The 27,517-nt window shown below is 37.1% G+C and overlaps 1 protein-coding gene and 1 pseudogene across 1 annotated transcript in view; both read right to left on the reverse strand.

Moving 5' to 3' along the window:
• The window catches only part of LOC113672743 (uncharacterized), a 43,742-nt gene extending 17,681 nt beyond the window's left edge, over positions 1-26,061 (reverse strand). The window contains exons 1-33 of the mRNA XM_089213693.1: positions 25,773-26,061; positions 22,693-22,991; positions 21,682-21,817; positions 20,462-20,755; positions 16,669-16,776; positions 15,550-15,663; positions 14,009-14,122; positions 13,486-13,599; positions 12,963-13,076; positions 12,440-12,553; positions 11,917-12,030; positions 11,394-11,507; positions 10,871-10,984; positions 10,348-10,461; positions 9,821-9,938; positions 9,710-9,731; positions 9,298-9,517; positions 8,773-8,889; positions 7,962-8,075; positions 7,617-7,730; positions 7,377-7,493; positions 7,040-7,153; positions 6,525-6,638; positions 5,975-6,091; positions 5,369-5,482; positions 5,026-5,139; positions 4,786-4,902; positions 4,450-4,563; positions 3,932-4,045; positions 3,385-3,498; positions 2,852-2,962; positions 780-902; positions 97-245 (exon numbers count right to left, since the gene is read on the reverse strand). Coding sequence (XP_089069819.1) covers positions 97-245; positions 780-902; positions 2,852-2,962; positions 3,385-3,498; positions 3,932-4,045; positions 4,450-4,563; positions 4,786-4,902; positions 5,026-5,139; positions 5,369-5,482; positions 5,975-6,091; positions 6,525-6,638; positions 7,040-7,153; positions 7,377-7,493; positions 7,617-7,730; positions 7,962-8,075; positions 8,773-8,889; positions 9,298-9,517; positions 9,710-9,731; positions 9,821-9,938; positions 10,348-10,461; positions 10,871-10,984; positions 11,394-11,507; positions 11,917-12,030; positions 12,440-12,553; positions 12,963-13,076; positions 13,486-13,599; positions 14,009-14,122; positions 15,550-15,663; positions 16,669-16,776; positions 20,462-20,755; positions 21,682-21,817; positions 22,693-22,991; positions 25,773-25,872 — 4,200 coding nt within the window. The 5' untranslated portion in view covers positions 25,873-26,061. The remainder of the gene's footprint in view (positions 1-96; positions 246-779; positions 903-2,851; positions 2,963-3,384; positions 3,499-3,931; positions 4,046-4,449; positions 4,564-4,785; positions 4,903-5,025; positions 5,140-5,368; positions 5,483-5,974; positions 6,092-6,524; positions 6,639-7,039; positions 7,154-7,376; positions 7,494-7,616; positions 7,731-7,961; positions 8,076-8,772; positions 8,890-9,297; positions 9,518-9,709; positions 9,732-9,820; positions 9,939-10,347; positions 10,462-10,870; positions 10,985-11,393; positions 11,508-11,916; positions 12,031-12,439; positions 12,554-12,962; positions 13,077-13,485; positions 13,600-14,008; positions 14,123-15,549; positions 15,664-16,668; positions 16,777-20,461; positions 20,756-21,681; positions 21,818-22,692; positions 22,992-25,772) is intronic.
• Positions 17,810-19,357, reverse strand: LOC149043105 (uncharacterized; annotated as a pseudogene).
• Positions 26,062-27,517: the final 1,456 nt, after the last annotated feature.

Below are 27,517 nucleotides of genomic sequence, written 5' to 3' on the forward strand. Positions count from 1 at the left end.
ATCACTACATTAGTAGTGACGAGGCCTTCTGGATTGCTAATTTTCAATTAGGATTACACCTCTTCAGCAAAGGCTGGAATAAGTCATGATACTTACATACAGGACGTAGTGCTTGTCATCAAAGAACCAGATACCATAGTCGTACAATATTTCTTCACACAGCTCATCACGGATCAATCCTACGTCCATCTCTGTGTCATTCTGTTCTTCTCCGTAAGGATACATTTTATTCCAGAAACAGTCAACTGTGTGAAAAATGTTTGAGATTAGTTCAGAGGATCAAGTTCTCGGAGCCAAGTGGCCAACGCTGTAGCAAGAGGAAAACCTACATTTAGCATGAAAGGATATATAGCTAACTCATCCAGTACAGTGTAGCCCCCTTCCCACCCCTCCTCAGCCACTAAGCGACTTTTCACGAAGACGAGTTTCATCGTAACCTTTTAATCTTCTGAATGCAAATGGGCACCTGGAAACACAACGCAACATTTCCTCCAATCGCGACTCAAACCCAAACCTTACATACGCAGTGCTCGGCGCGTTGGCCATGAGGATCCTTCATTTCCCACCACTCAATTAGATGAGGCTTAATGCAATCCGTTGTGTAAGCTGTTATATGCTTAAATCATGGAAATGTTACTGTAAACCGTTCAAGTCGTAATAAACTAGGAAAACTGTTGCTTCCCATTTGTTCGGTTGGGGTCCTTAAGCAAAGCGCGATATCGACGGCGAGAATCCCGGTGGATTGAAGAGATCGTAAGAGAAAACAACTCATTGCTTACCTGGTTTACTACAATTTTTTCCTTCGTAGGCTTTAGGAATTGGACAGACACAGAAGAAATCGTAGTTGTCATCCACGAAACACTGTCCATCGTTTTCACACGGATCGGTATAGCAAGGATCAACTGTTAGACAACAAAAATTTTCAGTAAGATCGTTCAGTAGATCTACTCGGTAGTGCTCATCGTACACTTCTATGCCTTCTAACTTCTCAGCATTTTGCACAAAGTACCATAAGACAGAGAAGAAAATGGATGAAACTAAACATGGTGAAAGGCAGAATAGTTCTAACTTTTTGTTTGTTGTTTTCCTATGTATTACAGCACATAACATTCCTTATCTGTTGCGAGAAGTTTATCCCGAGGAGGCATTCCACTTTCATTGGAGGTAAGAGATGTAGAGTTCATAAAATAATTTTCAGCGAAAGATGTTTTTTCGTCTTGTCATGAGCGCGGGAGAAAGAAAAAAAAATTAAGTCCGCGCTCCGTTGCCCTACTACTGAGCACGAAGACTCAATGGTGAGCAAGGCCCATCACGAAGTTCATATATGACGCGCGTCCTGTATACTGCTAGGATCAGCAATGCCGATAGCATCATGTTTTGTAAACAGAATAAGAAAGACGGTACCATCTGTCTCATTCTATTTACAAATATCTTTTTAATAGAAATAGATGATATCAAGGTTTTAAGACCATTTGTTATCATATGATCAAATTAAACCTCGTTTTATTGAGAAAGACTTCGGCTGCGCGTCCTACAACACTGGACGTTGAGGCGTGCAGAATTTCTGCAGCACTGTACGTCAAGGCGTGTAGAATTTTTGCACGCTTGGGCGGTCAAATCTTGCAGAATTTCTGCAGCATTTGAAGTCGTACCTTTCAGAATTTCTGCAGCATTAGACGCCATACCATGCAGAATTTCTGCAGCATCGGATGTCAAACCTTGCACAATGTCTGCATTACATTAAAAACCTTTATAACAGAGCGACAACAAGAATCTGCGCGAAGAAGCCTTTTATTGTGATAGAGTGCAAAAATATTTGTCGCATTTAAATTTTTTGCGGCCTTGATTGTTTTGGTTTTGGTAAATTCACAATTAACAACTGTGTACTTTATTCCTCAGGTTGAACAAATTTAAAAACAACAACAAAAACGGAAATTTTACCTTTAAATGTTGTTAATGACCAATTGGTGACTTTTCTCGTTCCCAGTGAATGTCTTTCGGCCAAAATTTGCTGCAGCTGGTCTTCCGACAAACTGGGTGCAATTTGCGAGTTTTTTCGGCTTTATTTTTGTTGCTTGTTGGATCAGGACTTAAAAGGTCAATGCATAGAAAAATTGGGCAGTTCTTCGCTGGTTTCTTTCACATTCGGAAGAAAAAGAAAACTACGCTGCAGCTTAACAGGACGGAAACTCTAATGCCAGGTTTAAAAAAAATGCTCACGTTATCTTATTTACGCACGGACGTGCGTAAATAAAGATTTTGTTCATAGCGGTTTAATAAGACTTATATAGTGCTAGCACGCTCGCTATGTTATAATGAAGAAATGTAAAATGGTTTCCGTGTTTACATAGCCTATACACTCGATAAGCTGGAAACCACTCCGCTTCGCGTCGTGGTTTCCTACGCTTATCTCGTGTTCCCCCAACCTCCCGCGTGTTTACATCAGGCTATGTAAACACGGAAATCATTTTACATTTCTTTTATAAAATAACTAATGAAAGAGGAACGAAAACCGTGTTTACATATGCTCATGGAAAATGGTTTTATGGCCAATCAGTGCGCGCGTACTATTTGAATTATTTTATAAAGGTCCATTTTTCACGAAAAATGCTATTTTGGAAAACTCAAAATAGTTTCGAAAGTGTTTATTAACACATACTTTCTTACGGGCAGAAAATAAATATTAAATTCATTTTAAATTTTGTCCGCAAAATTTGATTTTTTTTTAGTAATTACAAAAAAATGCAGAAAAAAACCGTCGATTTATCCAAAAATATGCCATTTTGGACATCCAAATCGTTTGGAAAGCGGTAAGATACACATGGCAAAATATTAAAAGAAACTATCATACCGTGGTCGCAGTTTTTCCCAATAAATCCGACTGTACAGTTGCAGGTATAATCATTTATCCCGTCCATACAGGTCCCGTTTTGGCAAGGGTTGGAAGCGCATTCATCCACATCTGAATAATGGTTACAACACAAACAATATACGCGTTAGATCTTCCACCCTTCCCTTAATTAATTTACATGTGAGGTGTAAATTGAACATTCCAGGAGCCAAAAGGAATTCTCATCATTAGTATCTAACTTGGCTAGATAAGCAAGAATTTTGTTGACAAACTATCAGATTGTTTTCGCAGTCTGTTCCATTGTAACCAGCCACACCTGCACATTTATAGCCATGTGTTTAATCTGTACGGGTTCCTCCGTTTTGGTAAGGATTAGTATCACATTGAGTCATCGAGAACAATTTTTGAACGACGACAAGTTTCTTTAAATTCATTTTGTCCTCCATTTAGGATAAAGCAGAGAATGTTAGTCAACGAGTATGTAACCTTAAGCTCCAAAACTTATTTTAGAAGGAAGAAATGATGAATCATACTTTGGGAGCAGTTCTTGCCCTCGTAACCAGCCATACAGGTACAAGTATAGTTATTTACTCCATCGGTACAACTTGCACCGTTTTCGCAAGGATTAGGGTCACAGTCGTCGATATCTGAAAAAGAGAAATAAATAGTAGAAAATTTACAATTTGCACTCGAATGTCTGTGTATATATCCGAAATCAAGTTTTCGTGTGAGAAAAGAAATGAGCTTCCAACTTCGTTTTTGAGTCATTGCGTTTCTTCTTTAAGAGAAGCTATACAGGGACATGCCTACTCACAATTATTGATACCTGAAAATAAAGATAAATGTTTAACATGGCAAGCGTTTCACAGGAAACCGAGGTTATTCATGCAAAATGTAGGTCTCGTTTTCGGGAAAAAAGTAAACACATTCTAACATCGTTATAGATCATCGTGTGTATAGTTAAAAGCAAGATAAGGACTTTAAAATTTCTTAGAGAGAAACCGAAGGATCACTAAACCAAACATATGTAACCTTACTCTCTACAGTGATGTAACCGAGAAGAAAAATGATGTTTCATACCTTGGGAACAATTCTTGCCCTCGTAGCCATCCATACAGGTACAGTTATAGTCATTTACTCCGTCGGTACAATTTGCACCGTTTTCGCAAGGATCAAGGTAGCAGTCGTCGATATCTGTAAAAGAGAAATAAACGGTGAAGAATTTGCAATTTTCACTCGAACTCTAGTGTATATATGCAAAATCCAGGCTTGGTGTACGGAAAGAAAAGAGCCTCCAACTTCGTTTTAGAGTCAGTGCATTTCTTCTTTAAGAGAAGCCATACAGCGACATGCATAGTCGCAATTATTGATATCTGAAAATAAAGATAAATGTTGAACATTGCAAACGATTCACAGGAAATCGAGGTTGTTTAGCAAAATGTAGGTCTCGTTTTCGGAAAAAAATTAAACACATTCTAACATAGTTATAGATCATCGTGTGTATTGTTAAAAAAGCAAGATAAGGAATTAAAATTCAGGACAATTTAACTTTCTTCTTTATTGATAGGTGTAATAGGAAGGAAAATGATCCATCTTACCTATGGAACAGTTGGGGCCCTTGTAGCCAGCCATACAGGTACAAGTATAGTTATTTACTCCGTCGGTACAATTTGCACCGTTTTCGCAAGGATTAGTGTAACAGTCGTCGATATCTGAAAAAGAGAAATAAATAGTGGAAAATTTGCAATTTGCGCTCGAACTCTAGTACATATGTCCAAATTATAGACTTCCTGTATGAAAAGAAAACAGCTTCCAACTTCGTTTTAGAGTCTCTGCTTTTCTTCTTTAAGAGATACCGAAGGATGGCAAAACCAAACCTATGTAACCTTATTATTTAGAATTATGTGAACTAGAAGGGAAATGATGTATCATACTTTGGGAACAGTTCTTGCCCTCGTAGCCAGCCACACAGGTACAAGTATAGTTATTTACTCCTGCATCGGTACAATTTGCCTCGTTTTCGCAAGGATGAGAATCACAGTCGTCGATATCTGAAAAAGAGAAATAAACGGCGGAAAATTTCGGTAAAGAGAAACCGAAGAATGGCTAAACTAAACTTATGTAACCTCATTATCTACAAGGATGTGATCTAGAAGGGAAATGACGTATCATACCTCGAGAACAGTTCTTGCCCTCGTAGCCAGTCGTACAGGTACAACTATAGTCATTTACTTCAACAGTACAAGTTGCACCGTTTTCGCAAGGTTCAGGTTCACAGTAGTTGACATCTGAAAAAAATGCAAATCGAAGTCGAACATCTCAAATTTGCCGCCTCAATATGGGTGCAAAGTTAAGAAATATAGGTTTCCATTATGTGAGAAAGACAAATTCCAAGTTTGAGTTTAATCATTTTAACACTTACCTCGGAGATAAGAAAAGGCTTTTAAAGCATTCACGAGATGCAACCGAAATCTCTTAAAAGAAACAGACTAGGATATAATATATGAAGTATCATACTTTGCGAACAGTTCTTGCCAAAGTAGCCAACTGTACAGTTACAAGTATAGTCATTAACTTCATCAACACAAGTTGCATTGTTTTCACAAGGATTAGATTTGCAGTCGTCGATATCTGAAAAAATATAAATCAAAGTCGAACATCTCAAATTTGCCGCTTATAAAGATAAATGTTGAACATGGCAAATTTTATCACTCGAAACCGGTTATTCGTGCAAAATTTAGATCTCGTTTTCGGGAAGAAAAACACATTCTAACATCGTTATAGATCATTGTGTGTCTAGTTAAAGGTAAGCCAAGGAGTTAAATTCCGGACAGTTTGACTTTCTTCTCTGCTAATGGGTGGAATAGGAGGAAAAATGATCTAACTTACTTTGGGAACAGTTCTTGCCATCGTAGCCAGCCATACGAGTACATCCCTCTTTTCTTGTGTATGTATATATATATCCGAAATCAAGTTTTCGTATGCGAAAAGAAATGAGCTTCCAACTTCGTTTTAGAGTCACTGCGTTTCTTCTTTAAGAGAAACCGAAGGATCACTAAACCGAACCTATGTAAATTTACTCTCCACAGTGATGTGGCCTAGAAAAAAAATGATGTATCATACCTTGGGAACAATTTATGCCCCCGTAGCCATCCTTACAGGTACAAGTATAGTTATTTACCCCTGCGTCCCTACACGTCGCACCGTTTTCGCAAGGATAAGATTTACAGTCGTCGATATCTGAAAGAGAGAAATAAATGGAGGAAAATTTACAATTTGCACTCGAACGTCTGTGTATATATCCGAAGTCAAGTTTTCGTGTGAGAAAAGAAATGAGCTTCCAACTTCGTTTTTGAGTCATTGCGTTTCTTCTTTAAGAGAAGCTATACAAGGACATGCATAGTCACAATTATTGATATCTGAAAATAAAGATAAATGTTTAACATGGCAAGCGTTTCACAGGAAACCGAGGTTATTCATGCAAAATGTAGGTCTCGTTTTCGGGAAAAAAGTAAACACATTCTAACATCGTTATAGATCATCGTGTGTATAGTTAAAAGCAAGATAAGGACTTTAAAATTTCTTAGAGAGAAACCGAAGGATCAATAAACCAAACATTTGTAACCTTACTCTCCACAGTGATGTAACCGAGAAGAAAAATGATGTTTCATACCTTGGGAACAATTCTTGCCCTCGTAGCCATCCATACAGGTACAGTTATAGTCATCTACTTCGTCGGTACAATTTGCACCGTTTTCGCAAGGATCAGTGTAGCAGTCGTCGATATCTGTAAAAGAGTTATAAACGGTGAAGAATTTACAATTTTACTCGAACTCTAGTGTATATATACAAAATCCAGGCCTCGTGTACGAAAAGAAAAGAGCTTCCAACTTCGTTTTAGAGTCAGTGCATTTCTTCTTAAGAAAAGCCATACAGCGACATGCATAGTCACAATTATTGATATCTGAAAATAAAGATAAATGTTGAACATTGAAAACGATTCACAGGAAATCGAGGTTGTTCATGCAAAATGTAGGTCTCGTTTTCGGGAAAAAAGTAAACACATTCTAACATAGTTATAGATCATCGTGTGTATTGTTAAAAGCACGATAAGGAATTAAAATTCAGGACAATTTAACTTTCTTCTTTATTGATAGGTGTAATAGAAAGGAAAATGATCCATCTTACCTATGGAACAGTTGGGGCCCTTGTAGCCAGCCATACAGGTACAAGTATAGTTATTTACTCTGTCGGTACAATTTGCACCGTTTTTACAAGGATTAGGGTGACAGTCGTCGATGTCTGAAAAAAGAGAAATAAATGGTGGAAAATTTGTAATTTGCACTCGAACTCTAGTGCATGTATCCAAATTATACACTTCTTGTCTGAAAAGAAAACAGCTTCCAACTTCGTTTTAGAGTCTCTATTTTTCTTCTTTAAGAGATACCGAAGGATGGCAAAACCAAACCTATGTAACCTTATTATTTAGAACTATGTGAACTAGAAGGGAAATGATGTATCATACTTTGGGAACAGTTCTTGCCCTCGTAGCCAGCCACACAGGTACAAGTATAGTTATTTACTCCTGCATCGGTACAATTTGCCTCGTTTTCGCAAGGATTAGAAACACAGTCGTCGATATCTGAAAAAGAGAAATAAACGGCGGAAAATTCCTGTTAAGAGAAACCGAAGAATGGCTAAACCAAACTTATGTAACCTCATTATCTACGAGGATGTGATCTAGAAGGGAAATGATATATCATACCTCCAGAACAGTTCTTGCCCTCGTAGCCAGTCGTACAGGTACAACTATAGTCATTTACTTCAACAGCACAAGTTGCACCGTTTTCGCAAGGTTCAGGTTCACAGTAGTTGACATCTGAAAAAAATGCAAATCGAAGTCAAACATCTCAAATTTGCCGCCTCAATATGGGTGCAAAGTTAAGAAATATACGTTTTCATTATGTGAGAAAGACAAATTCCAAGTTTGAGTTTAATCATTGTGACATTTTCCTCGGAGAAAAGAAAAGGCTTGTAAACCATTTACGAGAATGCAACCGAAATCTCTTAAAAGAAACAGACTAGGATATAATAATATGAAGTATCATACTTTGCGAACAGTTCTTGCCAAAGTAGCCAACCGTACAGTTACAAGTATAGTCATTTACTTCATCAACACAAGTTGCATTGTTTTCACAAGGATTATATTTGCAGTCGTCGATATCTGAAAAAATATAAATCAAAGTCGAACATCTCAAATTTGCCGCTTATTAAGATAAGTGCTGAACATGGCAAATATTTCACTCAAAACCGAAGTTATTCGTGCAAGATTAAGATCTCGTTTTTGGGAAGAAAAACACATTCTAACATCGTTATAGATCAATGTGTGTCTAGTTAAAGGTAAGCTAAGGAGGTAAATTCAGGACAGTTTAACTTTCTTCTCTGCTAATGGGTGGAATAGGAGGGGAAATGAACTTATTTTGGGAACAGTTCTTATCATCGTAGCCAGCCATACGAGTACTGCCTTCTGTTTCTTTAAGAGAAACAAAAGGATGGCTAAATCAAACCTATAAAACCTTATTCACGACAATGATGTGAACTATAAGCACTCGAACTCTAGAGTATATATCCAAAATCTTTTCGTGTACGAAAAAAAAATAACTTCCAACTTCGTTTTAGAGTCACTTAAATTTTTTTTGAAGAGTAGCGATTCAGATACAATAATAGTTAAAATTATTGATATCTGAAAATAAAGATAACTGTTGAATATGGCAAAATGTTCCCTCTATACAACTAATATAACTTTCTTCTCTACTCCTTCTTTCTCTACTCTTTGAGAGAAACCGAAGGATCACAAACCAAAACTATGTAACCTTACTCTCTACAGTGATGTGACCTAGAAGGAAAATGATGTATCATACCTTGGGAACAATTTATGCCCTCGTAGCCATCCATACAAATACAAATATAATTATTTACTCCGTCAGTACACGTTGCATTGTTTTCGCAAGGATCAGAGGCACAGTCGCCGCCGATATCTGAAAAAGAGGGATAAATGGTAGAAAATCTTCAATTTGTATTCGAACTCTAGTGTATATATTTAAAATACAGGCTTCGTTTACGAAAAGAACTGAAAAAAGCTTCCAACTTCGTTTTAGAGTACCTTAACTTCTTCTTTAAGAGAAGCCATTCAGGTCCAATAATAGTTGAAATTATTGATATCTGAAAATAAAGATAACTGTTGAACATGGCAAAATGTTCCCTCAAAATGTTCCCTTGTTCACGCAAAATGTAGGTTTTGTTTTCGGGAAGAAAGTGAACACATTCTAACATCATCGTAGATCATTAAATGTCTGGTGAAAGGCAAGATAAGGAATCAAATTCAGGAAAATATAACTTTCTTCTCTACTCATAGGTGGAATAGGAGGGAAAATGATTTAACTTACCTATGGAACAGTTGTAGCCCTCGTAGCCAGCAATACAGGTACAAGTATAGTCATTTACTCCGTCTGTACACGTTGCATTGTTTTCGCAAGGATCAGAGGCACAGTCGTCGATATCTGAAAAAGAGGAATAAATGGTAACAAATTTTACAATTTGTATTCGAACTCTAGTGTATACATTCAAAATACAGGCTTCGTGTACGAAAAGAACTGAAAAGAGCTTCTAACTTCGTTTTAGAGTCACTCAAACATTTTTGTTTAAGAGAAGCCATTCAGGTACAATAATAGTTATAATTATTGATATCTGAAAATAAAGATAACTGTTGAACATGGCAAAATGTTTCTTGAAAATCGAGGTTATATTCTTATAAAATGTGGGACTCGTTTTCGGGAAGCAAACTGAACACATTCTAACATCATCGTAGATCATTGGATGTCTAGTTAAAGGCAAGATAAGAAATCAAATTCAGGAAAATATAACTTTCTTCTCTACTCATAGGTGGAATAGGAGGGAAAATGATCTAACTTACCTATGGAACAGTTGTAGCCCTCGTAGCCAGCCATACAGGTACAAGTATAGTTATTTACTCCGTCAGTACACGTTGCATTGTTTTCGCAAGGATCAGAGGCACAGTCGTCGATATCTGAAAAAGAGGAATAAATGGTAAAGAATTTTGCAATTTGTATTCGAACTCTAGTGTATATATTCAAAATACAGGCTTCGTGTACGAAAAGAACTGAAAAGTGCTTCCAACCTCGTTTTAGAGTCACTTAATTTCTTCTTTAAAAGAAGCCATTCAGGTACACTAATAGTTGAAATAATTGATATCTGAAAATAAAGATAGCTGTTGAACATGGCAAAATGTTCCCTTAAAATGTTCCCTTGTTCACGCAAAATGTAGGTTTTGTTTTCGGGAAGAAAGTGAGCACATTCTAACATCATTGTAGATCATTGGATGTCTAGTTAAAGGCAAGATAAGGAATCAACTTCAGGGAAATATAACTTTCTTCTCTACTCATAGGTGGAATAGGACGGAAAATGATTTAACTTACCTATGGAACAGTTGTAGCCCTCGTAGCCAGCCATACAGGTACAAGTATAGTTATTTACTCCGTCAGTACACGTTGCATTGTTTTCGCAAGGATCAGAGGCACAGTCGTCGATATCTGAAAAAGAGGAATAAATGGTAAAGAATTTTGCAATTTGTATTCGAACTCTAGTGTATATATTCAAATTACAGGCTTCGTGTACGAAAAGAACTGAAAAGAGCTTCCAACCTCGTTTTAGAGTCACTTAAGTTCTTCTTTAAAATAAGCCATTCAGGTACACTAATAGTTGAAATTATTGATATCTGAACATAAAGATAACTGTTGAACATGGCAAAATGTTCCCTCAAACTGTTCCTTTGTTCACGCAAAATGTAGGTTTTGTTTTCGGGAAGAAAGTGAACACATTCTAACATCATCGTAGATCATTGGATGTCTAGTTAAAGGCAAGATAAGGAATCAAATTCAGGAAAATATAACTTTCTTCTCTACTCATAGGTGGAAAAGGGGGGAAAATGATCTAACTTACCTATGGAACAGTTGTAACCCTCGTAGCCAGCCATACAGGTACAAGTATAGTTATTTACTCCGTCAGTACACGTTGCATTGTTTTCGCAAGGATCAGAGGCACAGTCGTCGATATCTGAAAAAGAGGAATAAATGGTAAAGAATTTTGCAATTTGTATTCGAACTCTAGTGTATATATTAAAAATACAGGCTTCGTGTACGAAAAGAACTGAAAAGTGCTTCCAACCTCGTTTTAGAGTCACTTAATTTCTTCTTTAAAATAAGCCATTCAGGTACACTAATAGTTGAAATAATTGATATCTGAAAATAAAGATAGCTGTTGAACATGGCAAAATGTTCCCTTAAAATGTTCCCTTGTTCACGCAAAATGTAGGTTTTGTTTTCGGGAAGAAAGTGAACACATTCTAACATCATTGTAGATCATTGGATGTCTAGTTAAAGGCAAGATAAGAAATCAACTTCAGGGAAATATAACTTTCTTCTCTACTCATAGGTGGAATAGGAGGGAAAATGATTTAACTTACCTATGGAACAGTTGTAGCCCTCGTAGCCAGCCATACAGGTACAAGTATAGTTATTTACTCCGTCAGTACACGTTGCATTGTTTTCGCAAGGATCAGAGGCACAGTCGTCGATATCTGAAAAAGAGGAATAAATGGTAAAGAATTTTGCAATTTGTATTCGAACTCTAGTGTATATATTTAAATTACAGGCTTCGTGTACGAAAAGAACTGAAAAGAGCTTCCAACCTCGTTTTAGAGTCACTTAAGTTCTTCTTTAAAATAAGCCATTCAGGTACACTAATAGTTGAAATTATTGATATCTGAACATAAAGATAACTGTTGAACATGGCAAAATGTTCCCTCAAACTGTTCCTTTGTTCACGCAAAATGTAGGTTTTGTTTTCGGGAAGAAAGTGAACACATTCTAACATCATCGTAGATCATTGGATGTCTAGTTAAAGGCAAGATAAGAAATCAAATTCAGGAAAATATAACTTTCTTCTCTACTCATAGGTGGTATAGGAGGGAAAATGATCTAACTTACCTATGGAACAGTTGTAACCCTCGTAGCCAGCCATACAGGTACAAGTATAGTGATTTACTCCGTCAGTACACGTTGCATTGTTTTCGCAAGGATCAGAGGCACAGTCGTCGATGTCTGAAAAAGAGGAACAAATGGTGAAAAATTTTGCAATTTGTATTCGATTTCTAGTGTATATATTTAAAACACAGGCTTCGTGTACGAAAAAAACTGAAAAGAGCTTCCAACCTCGTTTTAGAGTCACTTAATTTCTTCTTTAAAATAAGCCATTCAGGTACAATAATAGTTGAAATTATTGATATCTGAACCTAAAGATAACTGTTGAACATGGCAAAATGTTCCCTCAAACTGTTCCTTTGTTCACGCAAAATGTAGGTTTTGTTTTCGGGAAGAAAGTGAACACATTCTAACATCATAGTAGATCATTGGATGTCTAGTTAAAGGCAAGATAAGGAATCAAATTCAGGAAAATATAACTTTCTTCTCTACTCATAGGTTGAATAGGAGGGAAAATGATCTAACTTACCTATGGAACAGTTGTAGCCCTCGTAGCCAGCCATACAGGTACAAGTATAGTTATTTACTCCGTCAGTACACGTTGCATTGTTTTCGCAAGGATCAGAGGCACAGTCGTCGATATCTGAAAAAGAGGAATAAATGGTAAAGAATTTTGCAATTTGTATTCGAACTCTAGTGTATATATTCAAAATACAGGCTTCGTGTACGAAAAGAACTGAAAAGTGCTTCCAACCTCGTTTTAGAGTCACTTAATTTCTTCTTTAAAATAAGCCATTCAGGTACACTAATAGTTGAAATAATTGATATCTGAAAATAAAGATAGCTGTTGAACATGGCAAAATGTTCCCTTAAAATGTTCCCTTGTTCACGCAAAATGTAGGTTTTGTTTTCGGGAAGAAAGTGAATACATTCTAACATCATTGTAGATCATTGGATGTCTAGTTAAAGGCAAGATAAGGAATCAACTTCAGGGAAATATAACTTTCTTCTCTACTCATAGGTGGAATAGGAGGGAAAATGATTTAACTTACCTATGGAACAGTTGTAGCCCTCGTAGCCAGCCATACAGGTACAAGTATAGTTATTTACTCCGTCAGTACACGTTGCATTGTTTTTGCAAGGATCAGAGGCACAGTCATCGATATCTGAAAAAGAGGAATAAATGGTAAAGAATTTTGCAATTTGTATTCGAACTCTAGTGTATATATTCAAATTACAGGCTTCGTGTACGAAAAGAACTGAAAAGTGCTTCCAACCTCGTTTTAGAGTCACTTAAGTTCTTCTTTAAAATAAGCCATTCAGGTACACTAATAGTTGAAATTATTGATATCTGAACATAAAGATAACTGTTGAACATGGCAAAATGTTCCCTCAAAATGTTCCCTTGTTCACGCAAAATGTAGGTTTTGTTTTCGGGAAGAAAGTGAACACATTCTAACATCATCGTAGATCATTGGATGTCTAGTTAAAGGCAAGATAAGGAATCAAATTCAGGAAAATATAACTTTCTTCTCTACTCATAGGTGGAATAGGAGGGAAAATGATCTAACTTACCTATGGAACAGTTGTAGCCCTCGTAGCCAGCCATACAGGCACAAGTATAGTTATTTACTCCGTCAGTACACGTTGCATTGTTTTCGCAAGGATCAGAGGCACAGTCGTCGATGTCTGAAAAAGAGGAATAAATGGTAAAGAATTTTGCAATTTGTATTCGATTTCTAGTGTATATATTTAAAACACAGGCTTCGTGTACGAAAAGAACTGAAAAGAGCTTCCAACCTCGTTTTAGAGTCACTTAATTTCTTCTTTAAAATAAGCCATTCAGGTACAATAATAGTTGAAATTGTTGATATCTGAACATAAAGATAACTGTTGAACATGGCAAAATGTTCCCTCAAACTGTTCCTTTGTTCACGCAAAATGTAGGTTTTGTTTTCGGGAAGAAAGTGAACACATTCTAACATCATAGTAGATCATTGGATGTCTAGTTAAAGGCAAGATAAGGAATCAAATTCAGGAAAATATAACTTTCTTCTCTACTCATAGGTGGAATAGGAGGGAAAATGATCTAACTTACCTATGGAACAGTTGTAGCCCTCGTAGCCAGCCATACAGGCACAAGTATAGTGATTTACTCCGTCAGTACACGTTGCATTGTTTTCGCAAGGATCAGAGGCACAGTCGTCGATGTCTGAAAAAGAGGAATAAATGGTAAAGAATTTTGCAATTTGTATTCGATTTCTAGTGTATATATTTAAAACACAGGCTTCGTGTACGAAAAGAACTGAAAAGAGCTTCCAACCTCGTTTTAGAGTCACTTAATTTCTTCTTTAAAATAAGCCATTCAGGTACACTAATAGTTGAAATTATTGATATCTGAACATAAAGATAACTTTTTAAGCAAATGAAGATCATCGCAGTATATACTCAACTTAAGCAGTTGAGAAATAAGGCCTGAAAAAAATTCAGGCCTGAACGGGAATCGAACCCATGACCTCTGCGAATACCGGTGCAGCGCTCTAACCAACTGAGCTATCAAGCCAACTGGGAGCTGGTCAATTGTGAGTTCGTTATATACCCGTAGATGGAGAAGGTGTGATAAGAATACATGAAAGTCATATATTTGTACTGCGGAAAATACATTTTAAGCAAATGAAGATCATCGCAGTATATACTCAACTTAAGCAGTTGAGAAATAAGGCCTGAAAAAAATTCAGGCCTGAACGGGAATCGAACCCATGACCTCTGCGAATACCGGTGCAGCGCTCTAACCAACTGAGCTATCAAGCCAACTGGGAGCTGGTCAATTGTGAGTTCGTTATATACCCGTAGATGGAGAAGGTGTGATAAGAATACATGAAAGTCATATATTTGTACTGCGGAAAATACATTTTAAGCAAATGAAGATCATCGCAGTATATACTCAACTTAAGCAGTTGAGAAATAAGGCCTGAAAAAAATTCAGGCCTGAACGGGAATCGAACCCATGACCTCTGCGAATACCGGTGCAGCGCTCTAACCAACTGAGCTATCAAGCCAACTGGGAGCTGGTCAATTGTGAGTTCGTTATATACCCGTAGATGGAGAAGGTGTGATAATGATAAATGTATTTTCCGCAGTACAAATATATGACTTTCATGTATTCTTATCACACCTTCTCCATCTACGGGTATATAACGAACTCACAATTGACCAGCTCCCAGTTGGCTTGATAGCTCAGTTGGTTAGAGCGCTGCACCGGTATTCGCAGAGGTCATGGGTTCGATTCCCGTTCAGGCCTGAATTTTTTTCAGGCCTTATTTCTCAACTGCTTAAGTTGAGTATATACTGCGATGATCTTCATTTGCTTAAAATGTATTTTCCGCAGTACAAATATATGACTTTCATGTATTCTTATCACATAAAGATAACTGTTGAACATGGCAAAATGTTCCCTCAAACTGTTCCTTTGTTCACGCAAAATGTAGGTTTTGTTTTCGGGAAGAAAGTGAACACATTCTAGCATCATCGTAGATCATTGGATGTCTAGTTAAAGGCAAGATAAGGAATCAAATTCAGGGCAAGATAACTTTCTTCTCTACTCATAGGTGGAATAGGACGGAAAATGATCTAACTTACCTATGGAACAGTTGTAACCCTCGTAGCCAGCCATACAGGTACAAGTATAGTTATTTACTCCGTCAGTACACGTTGCATTGTTTTCGCAAGGATCAGAGGCACAGTCGTCGATATCTGAAACAGAGGAATAAATGGTAGAAAATTTGCAATATGTATTCGAACTCAAGGATCATGGATCAGATCATGTTACAAAGATTTTAAATTTTGCACGACAGGCCAAAATAAAGTCTACGTAGTGGAGCGCAGGCCCCACCGGGAGTTTTTTTTTTTTTGCTCAAGAAGGCTGTAGTGGGGTGAGACATGCAAATCGTCCCTTTTTCGTTTGTGGATTCACCTAACTTACATTACTCGGATTCATGTTGCTTCCAAACTTCATGTGACATAAATTGACTCACTGCAGTAGTATATGAGTATGCTTTGTTTTAGCTGTCTACAGTTGTACAATATCCTGATTTTCCTGTCTTTAGGTTTCCTGTCTTTACTTGTTGCATACATACATATATATATATATATATATATATATATATATATATATATATTAAAATCTGTCTGATGATCGCGTAAGCATGAAACTCAGTCACAGAAAAGTTATGTCTTATTAACAAGTTCAACCTTCACGTATATATATATATATTGCGAGAGAGACTATAGAGAGACTATCACCAAATATATCTCGCGCTCTACTTCTACGTATCGAGCACGGTAAAACGGAAAAATCAATACACAGACTCCCTATATATATATATATATATATATATATATATATATATATATATATAATTTGCACAATGGAGAATGTGCTTCCGTTTTCAACGCTTTATTAAAGACCCATAAAGACTTGACATATCCGGTTCAAGTTCACCACCCCAGCCACGGAAGGTTCCAATTTCCCATCTCACGGGCACGATGACAGTAAAATACCCGTGGGTTGCCCGGCGGAGGGGGATGTTGAAACCTTGAATTGGTCGATGCGTTATATCTAAGACTCGCTTTAGCTCCGTTACGTGTACTCCCGAAATGCACCTACACCAGGATCAAATTCAAGAGATTTGTGTAAAATATTATTATTGCCTTTACACTTCAATTAGCTGCAATGAGAGAATGGAGAAACCATCTTACTTGTTGTGCAGTTAATACCGCCATAGCCAGCAGCACAGACACAGATATAGCCATCTCCATCCGGCAAACAGGTTCCGCCGTTCTGACAAGGACCAAATTTGCAATAATCTGCAAAAAAGAAGCAACGATTAAGCAACTGTAAGTGTTGAAGTAAAGTTTTTACGGTTTTTTGTTTCAATTTTTTTGAGGTAGGCCATAATTCTAGGCTCCTGTGAAGCAGTGATGAGTGTATGAGATGACGGAATGCTCAGGGTATGTATTCTGATTCCTTTGAATTTAATCATATAATCTGACGTTTTTGTTTGATAACGCCGATTTGTATGCCGATCACAGTGATAGTCGAAATTCACCATCGAGAAGGCTTTTGTGAGGCGAGGCATGCAAATCGTTCCTTTTTCGTTTGTGGATCCACCTCACCTACATTACTCGGATTCATGTTACTTCCAAACTTCCTGTGACATAAATTGACTCAATGCGGTAATATATGAGTATGTTTTCTTTCAGCTGTCTACAGTTCTACATTATCCTAATTTTCCTGTCTTTAGGTTTTCTTGTTTTTACTTGTCATACATATATATATATAGTTAAGTGTACTATATGGACGTAACGAAGAGGCCAACTCTTGACTGTTCTGGACGAGTTTAATGCACGACGTTTCGGCCGTTCGGCCTTCTTCATGTTAAAAATTAAAAACTAAAAAACTATTTAAAATGATTGCGACTTATATACAAAACCGAAATTTTAAGATTGAGGTTACGTAATACAGTATAGATCTAAATTACAAACTGAGAAGGGTTAAACAATGAAAGGCAAATAAAGAACTAAGGGTGATATGTGAGTACAAATAAGGTGAATAAAAATAAGTGACAAAAACTAGAGAGAAAAAAAAAGAATCTAAATTAATTTGTAGTGTTTACTCCGGAGTAACAAGCTCCCCATTGAAGGCCTCTGAATGAATGCAATCAGGCAAAAATTACAACAGGATCCCAGGAAAGGGCCATTAAACCGCAGCAACAATCTCCCCTCCAAGGCCCCTTTTTTTAATGAAAAACCGATAACACACATAACAGAATCCCTGAAAAGAGCCCTTGAACTCAGAAATAAACAAATATAAAAAAATGATAATGGAGTAAAATTAAAATAAAGTACGTCATGTTGGAAAAATGGCAAATCACAGCTACTCAATTGTAGTAATTAATGCGGTGTTTTGATCTAAATTCTCGCCGTTTGTTGAGGCCATGAGGATTAAGGGTGAATAACTGCGCGGTCCAATAGGCTTCCCTAATGAGTAATAATCGTTCAAGATGTAAGGAATTTTCAAAAGACCTAATTTGTTCAATAATGATGAAACTGATTTGAGAAATTTCATGTTCATAGTCATTAAAATGGATGGCCAATTCACAAGTTCTTTTGTTCTTAAGCATGTCCGACTTGTGGTTACGAAATCTTACTTTAAATTCAGTCGAGGTGGAGCCTACATATTGCAGGTTGCATTTGGCACAAGTGGCCAAATAAATAACATTCCGTGACGAACAAGACAGCCCCTGTTGAACGGAATATTGACGACCGGTTGCCGAACATTGAAATTTGGAAGCTTGAATTAAATAATTTCTGCATAGATCGCACTTCTTGTCGCATTTTGAACAACCTGTGTTTTCTTCTCCCTGATTTCCACTGGAGGTTACCCGAAATTTTGATGGCGCCTACATCTCCTTAAGATTTTTGGTTCTACGATAAGCGGGAAATATCGACTTGGATGGAAAAATTTCTTTGACTTCTGGTGAGGATTGTAATAGATAAAAGTGCTTTTTAATAACTTTTTGGATATCTGGCAAAATTGGATTTTAGTCGAGCACCAATGGAAAAACTTTCTTTGCTGGCTTGACCTTTTTCCTCAAACGTTCAGCCCTTGGTATACTAAGAGCTTTGTCGAACTGTTTATCAACAAGCTCCGCTGGATAATTTTGTGACTTCATATACCCTTTGTATTCCTTACATCTTTTTTGTAAAAAGTCGTTAGTAGAACAATTGTGTTTGATTCTTAAAGCTACCCCAAAGGGGACTGCTCTTTTGCAACGTACGGGGTGTGAACTCGAAAAAGGTAGGTAGAGGTAGCTATCAGTGGGTTTAGCATAAACATCAGTGCTAATAAAACCGTCACGAAAATGCAACGTGAGATCAAGGACATTCAAATGACTGTCAGAGTAAACCAATTCAAATTTGATAGTTGAATACAAACCGTTAATATAATCAGTAAATTCCAATAATTTCGGTAAACACTGAGTCCAAATGTCAAAAATATCATCCCTGTATCTCCACCAAAGCATAGGTTTCAGGCTACCTCCAAATTTGGCTTTCTCATCGATGACGCCCATTGCCAGATCTGCATAACTGCAGGCGTTTTCGGTCCCATGGCCGTGCCATGTTTCTGAACAAAGCTCTGACCAGAAAACTGGCAATTATTAACCCTGAGACAAATTTCAACGGCTTTAACTAAGCAATCAGTGGAAGGAATGTTAACATATCTGGAATTAAGTGCCTTTTTAACTGCTGAAATATCTAGATTGTTGTCGATATTCGGAAACATTGAGACTACATCCTAAGACACAAGTAGGGACCCCTCAGGGAGTGGGCCTTTTGCATTCAAATCTTCTAATTTGTTTATAAAATCCGTAGAATCCTTATACATATATATATATATATATATGTATTTAAGCGTAACCATGAAACTCAGAGTCACAGAAAAGTTGTCTTATTGATTAGTTCAACCTTCAGATATATAAATGTATATATATATACATATATATATATAAAGATTAAATATTAATTAATATTAATATTTATTCTGCTCTGCTTCAACGTACTGAGCACTGTTCCACGCGAAAATCGACTTGCAGACTCTCTCTCTCTCTCTCTCTCTCTCTCTCTCTCTCTCTCTATATATATATATATATATATATATATATATATTGCGAGAGAGACTAGAGAAACTATACAAAGAGACTATACCGAGAGACTATCCCTTATCACAATGTATATCGCGCTCTACTCCTACGTATCGAGCACTGTAAAATGGAGAAATCAATACATAGCCTCTATCTCTATATATATAAATTAAAGAATTAAAGAGGACGCATCAATTCTCTGTGACTCTGAGTTTCGCGCCTAAGGGCTCGTCAGACAGAACTGCCTGTCTGACGAGCGCTTAGGCGCGAAACTCAGAGTCACAGAGAATCGATGCGTCCTCTCTAATTCTTTAACTTATGTATACTTAGCAGCATTGAGCACTTTATGCCAAGGTAGACTCTGTCCCCACATTTATATATATACATACATACATAAATATACATACATACATACATACATACATACATACATACATACATACATACATACATACATACATACATACATACATACTTTCATTTCCCTTTTTTTTTTTTGAGGAAGAAGCATCACAGAAAACAAGTTGAAGTACTAAGCTATACTGCATCAAAGTCTAGAGGTAAGGATATATTCTTTAACGTTCTCCAAATGACAAAAGTTTGAGCCAAACTTGTTAGTAGATCCATAATTTTTTACATCCGCGAGTCCACTTATTTGTCATGATATCTCTTCATTTTTCATGCCTAGACCTATCGATCTTCCAAAATACGAACCCCCTAACTATCTTTACGGAACCTATCAAGGAACACTTGGTAATGTTCGCCCATAGGCCTTTTAAAAGCCTGACGAGGTACCGGTTTATGATAGCCCACTCCATGAGCTCTAAAGACGAGTTTAACATACTTACTTGAATAAGTGCAAATTATGTTAAATTCGGGATCGTCCGGATTTGCTTTAGTATCGAAGACAACGTTGTGGTAAAATACTCTTTCGCCATCCTTTGAGTAATTGAGCGCAGTTTGACATGTCCCATGGATAATGTCAAAGTCGAAAGTGTTTGAACCATTGGTAGCATTACAGTCTCTGTCATTGAGAGCCAGGTCAGTCGCGGCGAATTCAGTATCATTATCAGTATCAGTAAATAATGATTTTTGAATTTCTACCAAGATGTTGGACGCCTGGCAATTGATGGTAACATTCTCTGAGATTAAAGGAATGAAAATAAAAAAAACGATCAGAATGAACGTCATCATCGAAGAATCATCTGATCCTGCAGAGCAGTGATTCCTGTCCAATTTTATTTCGATATTCATGAGTCATTATAAACGATATCTCGTAATTCACGATTCCCAAATATTAAACTCGAAAACTAGTGACTCCACCTGATGGGACCGCCTTCTGCATCAGCCCCCCCCCCCCCCTTTCCTTCCCTGCGCCACTTAGCTATAGTTGGTTTCAAAGATTTGTTGAGTGTCAAGATCAAACTGGGATTGAGTCGACTTTGTTATAGTTTGCTCTGCGATCAGTCTTAAAAACGCACACCACGTGCATCTTTTCGATCAATCAGAGACAAAAATACAATCAATTGTAACTTGATAACTGGCATTTTTCCGCCCTTCAGGCTGTCTCCGTGTCATTACGTTTCCAATTTCTCATCGACTCCTTATGGCACTTTTAGCTCTTCTGATTGGTCGTTGTGTGTATTTTGGAGTTAGTTTAATGACACTCAGTCGAAACGTTGAGCCACAAAACCTAAAAGCATCGAAGCAATAAGAATGGCGTCCGCGTTTTCTTGACTGAACAGCAACACCGGGTCATAAATAAATAAATTGGACGTATCATGCTGTTTCCTCAGTGAGTAGCGTGGAATAAGATATTTCGTAAACCCTCTCTCCCAAATCTGGTTTAACGAAAACTGCTCCTTAACAACCATCTACGCAGGATATAGTTTTCCCTATCGGGCACTCATGTTGATTTTTGCGTTACCGTTTCCCCCGGTAATAACACTTGTGTTAAGCTTATGTTTCGCTAATCTCCACTAACATTATAAAGACTATTTCGTACTCCAATCGTCATGTGATACACAACTTATCATTATGACAAAAATCATATCGCTATAGAACATACCTGGAACAGCGTAAATCTCCACTCTCAGGCATATAACGTTGGAAACTGGCTTAAACCGCAGATGTGTTGCAGTTACGTTTGTTGCCAGGACATGGAATGTAGCGACATCACCACCAGCTGAAGAGGCATGAAAGGTCTGGAAGCGTACCGAAAACGTTAATACTTCAAAATCCATGAAAAGAAACAGGATTAAGGGAAATTAAAGCTATCGATTCTCTTCTCAGTTTTTAAAAAAAGTCGAAACCATTTCACATGTCGTGTTTTAGTTCTAAATACTCAGTAATAACAATCGGTTGTTAATAGACACCCAATATAGGGACCTAGAAGAATTCAAGTCTGTAGGCTGCTAACACAAGGAAGTCAAAGGCAAAAGGTATCGACTTTAGCTTCGAGGCAGTGAAAATCGTAATGAGAGCGGCAAGGGACCTAGTAATTAGGACGACAACACCAAGGGAAAAAGTCTATGAAAAATAACTTTGCATTTTCACTAGGAATTCTCTAGTTGAAAGTAGCGTTTACCACTTCGAAAGATTCCAAGGAGTTCCTACTCTGAAATATCATATGAGGAAAGTGCAGAGTTTCAAAGAGAAAAAGATCAATGAAAACAAAAGCTACGATGAAAAAGAAAACGTATAAAGACAACGATAGCAATGCTATGCTGTGTTGTGATACTACTTTGATATAAGTTGGTTTAAAAGCTTTACTAGTAATGCTGACTATTGAATATCAAGTCCAGCTATGACCTCGGTGCTAGAAAAAAAAAACGGGTTTTGTGGGTATATAATGATCTGAGGATCAAATTATAAGATCTCTGGTCGGTGGGAATAGTATTTTCGCAAATACAAGAAAAATATTTTGAGCCCACCTTAAGGTGGATATTGACAGTCTAAAACATTAAATTCTGACCAGTCTCGACAGAAATTATGGATATCTTCAAATCGTATACATAAAACCAATTTGAAAAACCCGCCAGCGAAACAAGTTGATAAAAATTAAAGTTCAATTATTTACCTGCCCTGAGTCAACTTCAATAAAGTTTGATCCGTCTGTTGAAGACTGGAGCGTAAAATTCGTAGACTCTGAAGTATTAGGTTTTCCTTGTACTTCGACGCCGCATATTACGTAGCTTTTACCCAGGCTTATTTTAAGATATGGATCAGTGTCACTACCATTTGCACACCAGGCACCAGTTCCAGCCAGGCGACCATCTTTGGCTGGAAAACCAGGGAGCACCGAGCTTGCAGTCATGTAATCATCAGGTATCACTTTTAATTCATCACGAACACCCACGGGCGTGTCAGAACACGAACCTGAACGTTTGCAATCAAACAAATGTGCTTAATTTTTCGAGAATTTTACACGCACAAAGGTGCAATAAATATGATTAGTAGAATATTCAGTCCACCTCTGTTTAATAAGGCCACAGTGTGAGAGGTCAGTAAACAGATTTAGCCAAGCTTAAAAGCTGAGCTTCAGTCAGTTTATTTTACAGCCCAGCCCTTAACTTTATCAGAACTCCTTACAAACTGTCGAAGAGTTTTTTCCCGAGCTGTAGATTGTGCAATAATGAAATGAGAATCCAAATTAAAACGCTGTTAGTACGAATAATCATATGATATTCGCGCACAGGCACGTTCGATACACTGATTTACTGTTGAAACTTTTAATAGTGTTATGACAGGGGGCCAATCGTATAAAACAGATTTCAAAGGAAAAAACCGTAACGTACGACTCAAACCGAACTGCATTAACTGCGCGATGCATTCTTAACAGCGCAATTTGTGAAACAGCTTATCATTTCATGTAATAATCCTATCCTGAGATTATTTTGTTTCACATGTTTCACCAATAGTTTCTTTGTTAATAGTTAGTTTTTACTTCTCCTTGGTAAGGATTAAAGAGCTGCTAGTGGATGCAAATTATTTTACACCATTTTATAAGAAACTTGTTCGTATTTCTTAACAAGGCAAGCGGTGGATATAACATAAACAGCACGAATACAATTTTTTGAACAATGCGAAAAAAAGCTAATGAATTTTCTAGAAATCCTTTTACATACAATGAATTCAATACATGTTTATCTTTCTTCTCCTTTTTATTCCGATAACGGGTTAATTAAGTCGCTAAAGTATTGCGTAACTTTCCCTTGAATATTTAAAGACTATTTCTGTCTTTCTGGTTGTCATCTTTTTATTCATCACTGTTCTGAAGTAGCTATTACATTTTACAGTCTGCTGTGTTCCCTTCTGTTTTTGCAGAAATTGAACCGCATTTTAGATTTTTCGATGACAAAACGTGAATGATGCCTCAAGGGTGACCAAAAAAAAAAAAAAAAACATAATAGAAGAAACTTTCAAGCGTAACTAAGAAAACTAATTGTTACCTGCTTTTCTAATAAGTTCGGTTCTTTTAGGAAAAAATGTCACGCGAACGAGCAATGGTGGACGCAGGAAGTTATTAGAACGACGGGAAGTTGAGAGCAGAAATGAAATGATGAAATGCGTCTCTATTTAGGCGAATAAGTTGCAGAAATTTTCGCCTATCATAAATTATTAATAATATTAGAAAAACCATCTGTTGCAATTCGTCCTCGCTTTCGCGAAAAGGAAAATTACCAAATATTAATTTGTATTAGTTTTACTATTAAAAAAGTAGTACTAGAAAAACTCGATAAGCTCAAGTCTTTTCCGTCTGCTTGAAAACTGACTGTAAATGATTACTATCCCACCAAGCAGAATTTTCAATATTGATCATAACAAGTGAAAGTTGCCTCGAGGTAAACTCCATCGCGTGGTTGCGCGTAACAAAGAATTTGACCACCTAAAGGAATTGGAATAAAAAAAATTGTTTGAAGTCACTCAAGTGTAGTTTGCCTTTGGCAAAAAGTTTTTTTCTCAGAGGATTATATTTGGGTTGTTTAGTTTTAAGATTTTCAGAATGGCAGATGTTGCCTCCCGTGGATTTATTTGCGTGTTGTACCAAAGTGTCGCTGAGTAACCTCGGTATCATGTTGTGTTGCTTTGAGAAAAAGTTCGAATAGCATGCTCATTTAAAATAGCTTGAAATCGTTATTGACCTGAAAATCTAGAAATGTTTCCTTTCACAGACGTATTTTTAAGCAAATATAAGAAATTCTACGATCATCAAACCGCCGATTTTTGATGGGTGTTTGGTACCACTCGTAGTAGTCGTTTCTCGAATTTCAATGTTATACAACTGAGCTTATTTCAATTATTCAAAAGCGGAATCAGTCAACATCTTTCCATATTTGCATAGTCTTTGATAAGTTTTTGCGGGATAGACAATGCAAACCGTTTTTTTTTTAAATATAGATATATATTTTCCTCCTAGAGGTATCCATATAAGGTTGCCAAGAATCGCCGTTCAAAATCGCAAACTAATTCTTTCTTGAATTTGTCGTACATGCCATCGCAAATTATGTTTCTTGTATTTCTCTATAATGAAATCACACTTGAACAACCATCTCCCTTTCAGTTTCTGGCTAGGAGTCGATAGGGAAGCTCAAGAGAACTACAAAGACTCTTTAGATGATATGAAACTGTATACTACGTTGCTTTGCAATTCTCGTTTACTTCTTAAGGAAGAAACATGATCCTGCTTCCAAATATATCTACCCCGCCTTCCAAATTTCAGTTGTTTGTCTGGGAAACTAATCAGTTATTCAAACCAGCCCCTCCGTGATCAGCAATTCTGTTATTACGTTGAACGAACTATCGCGAGACTAGTCGCAGTTTTGTAAATTTAATTTGTACTGCTGGCCTGCATCCAAGACCACTTCAAGGAAAGGCGGGAGAGAGAGAAGAAAAATATAGGTCTCTAACAGTTGGTGGTAAAGATATATGTGCGAAATATCACCTGAGATTACGTCGGCTTTCCATTAAAAGTGAAAGCGCTTTCCTTCTTCAGTGCATGCACGCGGAAAATTAGGTTTCAGATCCTTGATGTCTAACAACATAGCTACTATGCGCGTCTCGGTAGAGTAAAAACATTATTTTCGTATTTTCTCCTGATAAAGAAACTCCTACGTCTCTGCATAGTTATAAGAATAAAAAGTGGAAAGGTAAAGTTACCTTCACAGAGATTTAGAGATCCCAAGCACATCAGCACCAAGAGAAAAGTGGCAAACTCTGCGTATATGTATCTTGGTTTCTTGGCCATTTCACGTGCCATGAGCACTCGATGAATTACAAGTTTTCACCTGAGAGAACGTGGTGTGAACTTTTTCCTGTGATAACTACTTCTTTTTCAACGGAATCACGTTGTAATCTTGGGGAAACGAACAAATAAATGCAGGAATTAAGGATATTTCAAGCGTGTAATGTCGTCTAATTCGCCGTCAGCGATAGAGTTTGGAGTGACAATGTATAAGTTTTGCATAAAACTTTATTAATTTTGTTATGACAACTCTGGGTTTGTAACTAGGGTATTATCCATTAACAGCGGTTAGCGAAATCATAAAAATGTTGGCGCTTTGACCCCCTGTAAGTAATCGCGGTCGGAGATGGGTGTCGCCCGCCACTATTCGCTGTTTTCATCTACCTCATTTGCATTTCCCTTTCTTTAACTCGTATAACAGATACCACGGAGATGATAGATTGTATAAACTGCTTACTTTTGAGATAGAATCGACGATGTTTTGCTGTTCTGTTACCAAGGTAGCGTAAAAGTTGGAGAAAACACTGTCGCTCAAATGTATCGAAGGGATTCCGTTTTATAATTATGACGTCATATATTTGGCACATGATCACGTATTCAGGTTCTCCTTTCAAATGACAGCTGAAAATGAAGATCAATGAGTACTATACTCGCAAATGAATTATTTGAAAGCGGGTAAATAGGCATCCTTTCTTTCGTATGCTACAAATTTTATCTTGCACGGCAAAGTTTCAGCCGAGAAAGCGCAATGTTGAACGGCGTGGAAAACAAAATTAAGAATATTCCAGACTATATTTGTTTAAATGATAAACGCCGCCACTTATAAACGCCACTCTTGTCTATGACAAGGCAGAATTAATTCGAGGATTGTAGGAAAAAAAATTACCAAGTAAAATGAAACTCGACAATCTAGACCATCCTTTGAAATTTATTTTCAAAGAGCGTGAGATATGAACGGTTATCATGTTTTATGATGGGAGCATTGGGATTTTCGGTTTTGGTTATATTTTAGATCGGTTTTTCGTTTTTTGTACCGGAAACCTTTGGTCTTTCGGTTTAGGTGTACTTCGTGGTTTGCTGATTTTTTTTAGCACTTGGTTCCCGTTTTCGTCAAAAATACTAATGGGTTTGCGGATTTGATATGCGATGTGGTTTGAGTATTTTCCTTTTTGGGTTCCGGTTTCTCCTCGGTCTGGGCGGAAATTATGCGCCTCCACTGATCTCGAATAATGTTGAAACCTATGTACGCTTCACTTGTTACTGACTGCACGAGACCGATTAGGGTTTTGATAACTGGAATGTGAAGATTAATTAAACGGTTTTGACGGTTTTGCAAGCGGTTTTCGGTTTTGATCAATTTTTTTTGCGGTTTCGCGGTTTTGCATGATTTCTTCAACGGTTTTGTGGTTTCTAATGCGGAACTTAATGTCTCTCTCCTCTGTGTTTTATTCATACGAATTATAATTTTGATAACGATTTAAGAAGGAAAAAAAATTATTTATTCATTATCGTCATGAAGGCACAAGGAATTGTCCTGTGAGATCTCGTGGAAAAGTATTTTAGAGTATCCAAGAGAGTTTCTTGATTGAAATTCTGAGACAATCTTCCAGGATGGAAAGCAAATTCCAAAAGATAACGTGGCTGCTGACAAAACCACTCC

The sequence above is a fragment of the Pocillopora damicornis genome, chromosome 7, assembly GCF_964200805.1.
Source record: "Pocillopora damicornis chromosome 7, jaPocDami1.2, whole genome shotgun sequence".
In the NCBI taxonomy this organism is placed as follows: Eukaryota; Metazoa; Cnidaria; class Anthozoa; order Scleractinia; family Pocilloporidae; genus Pocillopora; species Pocillopora damicornis.